The sequence below is a fragment of the Mus pahari genome, chromosome 3, assembly GCF_900095145.1.
Source record: "Mus pahari chromosome 3, PAHARI_EIJ_v1.1, whole genome shotgun sequence".
NCBI lineage: Eukaryota > Metazoa > Chordata > Mammalia > Rodentia > Muridae > Mus > Mus pahari.
In genome coordinates this window covers 41304687-41314368 of record NC_034592.1, presented here as the reverse complement: position 1 = coordinate 41314368, position 9682 = coordinate 41304687, and the positions used below count along the sequence as shown (strand labels likewise).

The 9682-nt window shown below is 32.8% G+C and overlaps 1 protein-coding gene across 2 annotated transcripts in view; it reads right to left on the bottom strand.

Moving 5' to 3' along the window:
* The window catches only part of Galnt13 (polypeptide N-acetylgalactosaminyltransferase 13), a 571919-nt gene that overhangs the window by 217180 nt on the left and 345057 nt on the right, over nt 1-9682 (bottom strand). For both annotated transcript variants that reach the window (XM_021192182.2, XM_029536704.1), the window contains exons 5-7: nt 9082-9248; nt 8621-8828; nt 5963-6133 (exon numbers count right to left, since the gene is read on the bottom strand). In XM_021192182.2, coding sequence (XP_021047841.1) covers nt 5963-6133; nt 8621-8828; nt 9082-9248 — 546 coding nt within the window. The remainder of the gene's footprint in view (nt 1-5962; nt 6134-8620; nt 8829-9081; nt 9249-9682) is intronic.

The following is a 9682-nucleotide window of genomic DNA, read 5'->3' as shown; positions in this document are numbered from 1 at the left end:
CCTTCCTTCCTTCCTTCCTTCCTTCCTTTCTTTCTTTCTTTCTTTCTTTCTTTCTTTCTTTCTTTCTTTCTTTCTTTCTTTCTTTCTTTCTTTCTAATATTCACACCTGATATCCTAATCTCCAAAAAGATGTTTAATATTTTTGCTTAATATTTGGTTCAATGGGGTTTTTATTATTGTTGCTATACTTTAATTTTTATACTAAAGACTAGTTGAATTTAAAAAAAAAACTAAGTGAAACCAGCTGCATTGAAATGCTTTGATTAATGTGAGAACATTACTCAGTGAAAAAATATCATACAATTTAACGAATCTCACTGAAAATATTGTGTTCTTCCCTGTTTATTTTCATATCAACAGATTTTAATAAAAATCTTATGAATGTCCTGTAACCAGAGGAAGATAATAAAATGCAAATATATTATTTCCATAAAGAATATAGCTTCAAAGGTTCGATTTAAGATAGAAGGCTTACACTCTTTCCAAATCACATATATTAGACTTGAAGCTATGGGTGCAAGGACAGGAACAGCTCAACAATCCCTCTTCAACTTTTTCTTTTAAACATTTATTCTGCTTAAATTCGCTGACATTCTTTGTGCTTTTGTTTTGATGCTTTGTTAAGAATTAAATATAAGAATCACTTCTTTGTAGATGATTTTACAGAATAAAATATGTACTCTTAATTTTTTATACTACAGATACTAGGAACCGAGATCATCAATGACTTGAGGGGCCAGAATCTCAAAACTTGTAACAAGACAAGAGTAGCTTTGAACAAGTTGTGGTAAAAGCAAAGAGTAACAGAAAGAATGGAGGTGTAATTCAGGGGCAGGTCACTTGCCTACAAAGTATAAGACTCATGTTCTATTCCTAGTACTTGGAGAAAAGAACAGTTAAATGTGAATAAAAATTCAGATAAAAATTTTATTTCTTTTGGTTTAGGTCTTGTTCAGTATGCACACAGCCCTGGGTTCCATCTCTGCATTAAAAATCAGATGCAATAGCATATGCCACGTATAACCCTGGCACTGCGTAGGTGGAGGCAGGATGTTCATAAAAAATTAAAAGCCATATTCAGCTCCGTAACAAATGACTCATCAATCTAAGATAAAAGAGACCTAATTTCAAAAACAAAATGAAACAGAAAACAAACAACATTGACAAAATGCATCTTCAACCAGTTTTTGATATTTAGAGTAGAATATGAGCTGGGAAGACAGCAGCATCTAATCAACGTTTTTATGCAAAATAAAACAACATCAAGTTTAGTGACATAAAATACAAATGAATAGTATGGCAAAATTTGAACTGTGATTAAATACAGCTGGAGAGAGGCTTTAGAAGGAAATATGATGCAGACTGTGTCTTATCCTTTCCTACGTGTTGATACATTTGTCTCATTGATTATACAATGCTTACATGCTCCATTATCAGGAATAAAATTAAAACTCAACTTCTGACTCCTGTTAAAGATATTTCTCATTTAATACTTTGTGCCACTTTTAATTCCTTACACAATTTAAGCAAGGCAGGAAGAGTAATTTTCAGTTTTATTGATAAGAAAAGAACCACATTTCTTCCCAACACAAGCTTCTACATTGCTTCTCTGACAGCACACTAAAATAGTGTAGATAGACCACTTGAGAAACTTCTTATCTTTTCAAATGAGGGTGTAGCATTTGTAATCAAATGTATTACTAATCACATTATCAAGTTTGTTTGATACTCTTTAGACATACCTAACTGCAATTAAATAAAGAGTAATTGTATATCAGTTAAGTGTTAATAATGATGAATATAAAAGTAAGTAAAATATGTCCTGAATAAAGCTGATAATGGAATCTAGGTATGTGATTAATTATAATAGCAAGAATTAAATGAATACCTAAAGCTCTCACTATCAGAATACCCCAAACAGTTACTGGATGGAAGACTGAAAGAAATTATATTAAGAATATTAATAGCTACTAAATGGGATACAAGATGTGTAGAGTGAAACGTTAGATGAATGAGAAATAACCAATAGGTCTCTTATAAAGAAATGTATTTTAGTCAGTGAGAATTTAAAAGTTGGAAACAAGTATCTTTGTAACTATTTACTGAGGGTTACATGCAGAGCATAATTTAAATACTGATGTGTTATGTAACGCTTAACCCAGCCCCCCCCTTTTTTTTCAGAAATAGACACTGCTGTAGGATTAACATAGTTATATCCTGTACAACTACAATCGATCTGCATATTCTGACTCTTGATTTATCTAGAATTTTAAGTCCAAATTAAACAATAAATAACACTACAGAAGAAGTTGCTGTGAGTTTTGTATGTTCAGGATCCAACACTGTGACCATAAAGTCACATACATATTACATACAGGTCCCTTTCCATGCAGCATCATATTTATCCCAACATCTAAATCAAATCAAATCAAAAATTTTCTGCGAGAAACAAAGTGCATGTATTATTAAATATATTAATATATGTATTATTATATGTAGTATATGTATTATTATATGTACATACATTATTCCAGTGATTGTTAGTTTTAATTGTCAACATGATACGGTCTAGGATCACTGGGAGGGAGACTCAATGAGATTTTGTGAAGATCAGGCTTTCCTGTGAGCATGTAGAGGTCGAATTATCATAACTGGACTTATTGAGGTTGGAAGACTCAGCCTCTAGATGTTCAGCACCATTCTTAAGTTCAGGACTCTAAAGAGAAGATAAACCTAATAGAGAACATGCCTGCATTACCTTCTCTCTACTCTTGACTGTATATATGATGTGAATAGATGCTTCACTTTCTTATCCCGCGACTGTGACCATGTATGTGCTCTAAAGAACTGTAAACCTGGAATTGTGAGACAATATAAAAGCTCTCTATTCTAAGTTGTTTTTTATCAAGGTATTTTATCACAAAACCAAAAAAAAAAAAAAAATAACAAATTTAAAAAAAAAACCCCCCCCAAAAAAAAAAAAAAAAAAAAAAAAATTGAAGTAAGGTAGCTCCAGATTGCCAGGGATATTTTTAGTGGGCAACCTTGCTTTTGGTTGAATATTTCACTGGGTAATAGATACTTATATTCATGCAGACTAATGTGTTCATTGTCTTTCAACTTAAATCATTTCCTAGGAAGTAGACTCAGAAAATTAAATGACCATAAGCATAGTTAATTATGGTTTGAACCAGAGGTGCTAAAATAAATTTTAATTCTTTAAGCACAATAACAAAGGAAAATGAGTACTGACTCTTAAGATTAGAGTCAGAGAGCCAATCATAGAAGTTACAAGGAAAGCGCTATGCTCTCATGTCCATGATGTATAGGTGATTCTAATCAGATCCCTTGAGTGCAGACAAGAAGAACAGTTGCAGCACTTTAACAAGAGTTTACAATAGTCACAAAAGCCAAAGTTTATTTCAAATATCTCATTTCCATGTTAGTGGTTTTCTACAAATATGAAACGCTAAAACTAAGTATGTAAAGAACATGTTTGCCACCTAGGTTGCTACATCTTGCTCTCAAGCTTAAAATGTTGGTTACTGTCTTGTGCAGTTGAGATGCTATATGCTGTCAAGAACATTTACTAATTAAAGAAAACTAAGCAGGGGGAGGGGGAGGGGGTAAGGAGTTTCCCAGGAGGTAAAAACAGGAAAGGGGAAAACATTTGAAATGTAAATAAAATGTCCAAAAATTTACATATGAATATAAAAAAGAAAACTAAGTAGGCTCAAAACTACTTTTTGAAAAGTCCCTTCCTTGTACAAATGAAAATACTAGAGCCAAGAGATGCATATTATAGTGTAGTATAGTCAAAACTATACCATGGTATAGTATAGCATCACCACTATACATTTTACTTTTAACATGGCTGAGTTTAGGCCACTAGTTAAAGTTGGTGAACTATGATTGCAGTTGCATGCTCGTACATCTACTCGATGACTAGCCAACTACAGTGACTACATAGTCTGTCATGAGGAACATTTTAAATTAAGCATTCTCCTAAATACAACTAAAACCTCAACTTCGTTTTGATCCCTTTAGCTATTCAGAGGTCTGTTAATCAAGTGGGGAAAAAAAAAATCTGTCTTCAACACTCAGAATGATTTATCTGTCTGCATGAAGGTGAGAGAAATGATCACATCTTGGAGTAATGAATTAGAAATACAAAGTTCACACTGTAGCACTGTTGATGAAAATTACCTGCCTGCTGTTACAACAGTGCTCATGAATTAATTAACCTTTTGCTATAGGAATCTTTAAACTTCAGCAGACACTGAGGTTTCTCCATATTTTAGAAAACAAAATAATGTTCGGGCAGTAAAGAAAAGAAAGAGCTTTTATTGGTTCTCATACTTTTTTTGTCAAAACCACACAACATGCTGGTGTTCTTGTTGTATTATTGTGAGCAAGAGATGAGCATAGTGGCTGCTTCCTGTGCCATTTATTTTCCTTTATGAATGAGATCAGGTAAGTCTTACTAGAGCCTTGGCTACCTGAATTTTACCTTTCCAACTGAAGATAACAAGCTTAAGTACAGTGTGCCTTTGCTACTACTGTATTTCAGTAAGTATTCTTAAACATATTTATACATACTTTACTTTTTATTGAATATGTACTTATTTAATGTATTGCACTATAACAATATTTAAGTGTGTGTGTGTGTGTGTGTGTGTGTGAAGTGCTTTGATAATTTTCAATTGGGATAAAAACTTTAAAATGTCAAATAAAACTAGAATATAGGACAAGCCTATTGTTAATTAATCTGGGAGTTACTATGTATCCTCAGCATGTTAATGTAAGGGACAACCTGAATGGTTAAATGTAAAGTATTTAAAAATTGTTAGATTCTATATTCTCAACATTGACGAAACTTATGCAATGTTCATCATGCTGAGTTAGTACTTAGAATACATTCTGAAATCAGCTTGAAAGTTATTAGGGTCCACAATCAATTTTTCTCAATATGGTAGTATGTCTCCTAAAAATGTTCACAACTTTTACTACTACATTATTCAGTAACATATAATTAAACTGGTCTCTTACTACCCAGAGATTTTAATCTTAATTTAATGCATTATATTATTAGGAAGTAAACTCATCCCATCCGACAGAGGACTACAAGACAGTCTACAGATCAGAATGTATATATGTTATTTTTGAAGATTAAATTTTCACCATTTTTCAGGAGAACAGTGATTTGTTAAATTCATCTTTAAAAGATAATTTAATAAAATAATTTTCTAAATATTTTTAGGCAATTGGGTTTTTTTTTTTTTGATGTAGGCAAGAGACTTACAATAGGACAGATATAATCTAGTGTTATTTAAGTGAGTGTCCTTTTAGAACACAATGATGAATATCTTTCAGAACCAATAGTAAGACGTATTTCAATGGTAAATGCTTCAAATTAAGGGATTTAAAAAAAATTTAGATGAAGAAAGCACTCATATATATTCAATATATTAAAATTTTCCAAATGATTATTTCTATGATTGTGAAATGCATACAACTTTTTAAAAGTGATAAGTTTAGAGTATTTATCAAAACATTTTGATAAATATTCTCACTTTACTTTTAAGAACACTTCTATTATCATAAATATATTTCATATTATATACATTTATTTGAAGTATCAAGGTATTTAGAAATTATATATGTTTTATTATATATAAATAGAAATAGATATAGATATGTGTATAGATATATGTACAGGTATAGATATATTATAACACACACAAAGTATCCAAAATTCCTGGCATTCATATTAACACACAAGTTTGTCCATGATAACCTTATTCAATATTGCCATTGAGTCTTATATGATTGTGTAAAGGACAAAAATATACAGAGAATAGTAAATATTTCTAAGCATCATTTTGAAAATGATACCAGACTTACATAAGAATAAAATGAAAGAATTAAAATATGACTAGTTTGGAAATAATGATGTGCATACCTGACGGGTAATGTCCTGTCTCCTTTTCTCCTATCCATTTCTCTTTGAGGGACAGGATACCATCTGAAATTTAGCTTCCAGTTAAAACCACCATAAGTCATGTCTGACCCAGCCATGTACTCAAAGGTATCATCACTAATGACATCAATGATCGGGCACACAACTGTTTTCCTGTAGAAAAACAAAAGCCAATTTTTATACAAATGATAATTTACATTAGCTCTCCAAGTTGATTATAGATAATGTAATAACATTTGATTATTTTATGACCCTACTATGTCCTTAAGTTTATCTTATCCTTATTCTCTGCTGAACCATTTCCTCTGAGATTGCTTTTCTTCCTCACCTTTACCTTAATGCTATGATGTGAAATCTAATCAAATATTCTAATTGACCTTCAAGCTGATTTCATATTATAAATACTAACTCAGCAGGATGAACATTGTCTATTTTTCATAGGCTACCACCCACAGCATGATTAGTCAAGTTGCTTTGATCTTATGCATCATTTTTAGCTATAATCCACCGAACAGCAATAGCATACGGGGAGGGAGAGTGGATGAGAGAAAATTAAATCGAGAGCTTTGAATTTCAAATAGATCAAGTAAGTTTAAAGATTTTAGGAAAACTTGTCACAGAGAAAATTCCCTTTAGGAAAAAAAAAATCAGCAAAATTTAAAAGCACTATCTATAAATACCAAAAGCAGTATCTATGAAGGACAACGGAACCATGACAACTTATCAGCAAGCTGCCAGAGAAGAGTCTGCTGCTATCTCACTCCAGGTACTGGGTTAAAACAAGGTAGTAACTTTTATGTTTGTGTTCTACCCTAGTTTCCTATACTAAAGCACAGGTAATATGTTTTAGTTTTTTGTGAGCCTATTTAGGGTATGTTTCACTTAGGTATCTTTGGGCACTTTGTTTTCCATCCATGTCATAGCTTCTCTCATTCTTTCCTTTTTATAGTTTTAGTGGTTAACTATGGGTCAACCATCAATCATCTCCACAAGAAAGTGTTCAGGTCCACTAAAGATGACACTGATTGCAGCTAATTCCGAAGAACAGAGTATCATGCACATTCTAAGCCACCCACAGGTGTGGAAAGCAAAACAAGACTACAATTATATCTGTAATATTACTGTCATTCATTGTCATGTAGTCTTATATATGCCACACAATTGGCCATTGCCTGAAGTTCTTTTAAATCGTTATGCTTCATTCTGCCCTTAGAAAAGCTTCTTGATGAATCTGGCTACAAGCAAATCATCACATTTATTAACTAATTTATTTTTACTGGATCTAATTATTTAACACTTGGTGGCGCAGAAATCATATCTAATTCTCTTAGGCACATTTGCTGTCTAGTTATGACAATGTAAAAATGTACAATCAGAAACAAAAGATATATATATATATATATATATATATATATATATATATATATATATAAAATGAATTGTTAGAATAAAAGCAAATTGCTTATGCATGGAAAATTAAACATTACACTTAAAACATATTAAGTTGAATCTGAAACAAATGTTTAAAGAAAAGCATAATGTACAAAATGTTACCACACAATATATTAAAGATATTCTATGTTCATTTTGCTTTGTCAGCCTCATTCCCTTGTGGGTATTGTACAATACACAAACTGTTATTAGCTGTATACTGTACTGAGTTGACTAAGAGGTTCCCAATGGCTTCTTGAACTGTTGTGGTTCATTTTATTGACAGCCTCCATCTATCTTCATGGCAAGGAGCAGGTCCTGCCATTTATGCGATGTTGCTGAACTAGTTTACACTAGAAGCCACTGTTCTGAACATTTAATTAAAAATTTCAATCCTGGGTTCTTGTAATGTGCATGAAATGACAATGCAAATGAGGTGTTATGCAATGATTTATCACATCAGATAGCATTCAATGTTTGTTATCTTCATTAGGTACTAACAATTACACTAATTTAGCAGTCACACATAGCTACAAAATGTCACAAATGTTAAGAAGAACTGCAGGGTCTTAATCCTATGAAGTTCAATTTTTCAAAATTTGCAATTGATAGGTAGAAATAATAATATTTTAATAATTATACTGTACTCTACTTGTTTTTTAAAACGATTTGTATTATTTCACGAAGATGTGTGCGTGTGTGTGTGTGTGTGTGTGTGTGTGTGTGTGTGTGTTTTCAAGATCTTCGAGATGAAGTTGAACTAGACTGACTGAAAGCACAGAGGCAATGAAGAGAATCCTACTGAGAGAATGGGAAGAACTGAATTATTCTCGGCACTTCCAGTAACATAAGCAAGTTTGTTAGAACATCTGCAGTCTCTGCACAGGGGAGTCGGGAGGACCAAAGGTGCTTTGAAAAATCTCCTACAACATATTTTGCTGTCCAACTGGAATGATTAACTTTGCCTGTAAATGCTCCAAACATTTTTTTCACTGTATCATGTGGCTATTCTCAATCACTTACCCATGCTTAACAGGAATCAGTCATGATTTTTCATCTGAAAAATGAGAAAACTTCATTTTTCGAAGCCTATGACGTAAACCTTCTGAAAATAGCATTTTGGACTAGGCATTGTGATAGACAAGACAGCTGGAACTGCCCTCGAAGGTTCAGGTGTGAGCCTTGCAGACTTAACATGGGGCTCCCTACCTGTCTTCCTTTATTCTCGCCAGCAAGGGCTCCAGCCATCCTAAGGTGCACTCGCAGTGTGCATCCAGAAAAGTTATGACCTGTCCTTTTGAAGCAGCTGCTCCTCGGAGACGGGCGCGTATTAACCCAGAGCGCTCTTCCATCCTGATAATTTTCACTGGCACTTCTAAAGTTTTCACGTAGTTTTCTAATGTCAACTTGAGAAAATCTATAACACGGAACAAGAATGTATGAGGAAGGTTGGGAGACATTTTAGAGCAAAACAAAGAGGGGGAGTCGCAAGCTCATATATGGCAGATATCAAATGTCTGTGTAATTACCCTCTCATAAACAGATTTTAAAGAAAAGTGCGCAAATAAAAAGCGCATCAGTTAAATAATGCTACACATCAAGATATATATTAGCCCCGCTTCCCTCTGACTACAAAAAATGATTCCTGTTTACAGAGGTGCGAAGCATACCTCTTTCACTGGCATCATCAACCAAGATGACCTCAGAGAGCAGGTAGTGTGGGGAGCGATTTATGACACTATAGACAGTTCTAAGTAGAGTGCTCCAAGCTTCATTATGGAACACAATGACTACACTTGTGTTTGGAAGTTCATCAGGGTAGACTTTAGTCTTGCATCTGGAAACAAAGCAAAGAATAGTGATCATAATAAATTCATATTTCATCCTGATCTTCCTCAGTAGGAATATTCATAACAATAAAATTTCAGACTTCGAAGTCCCTTACCAAGGAGCTGATTTATAAATATCTGGAATAATTTTCCTTTTTTATAAGCACTGTGAGTAATCATTTGGCCTTTTGAAAGTTAAATGTGCATAATTACCAATATTTTATTTTAACTCCTGCAGGGAACAAAGGAGTGTGATTTCCATAATTCTAAGTAAAACATAAGAAAACCGAAATAATATTCTCAAACTGTCAAATAATTAATAGCACTAGATACAATAGAGTCTGACAAATTCATTTACTACAGGCAATCTTACTCTTTGATTTACAAAAAAAAAAAAAAAAAAATAAATAGCTCAAAAGCTCTATGGGTATAAATAGACACG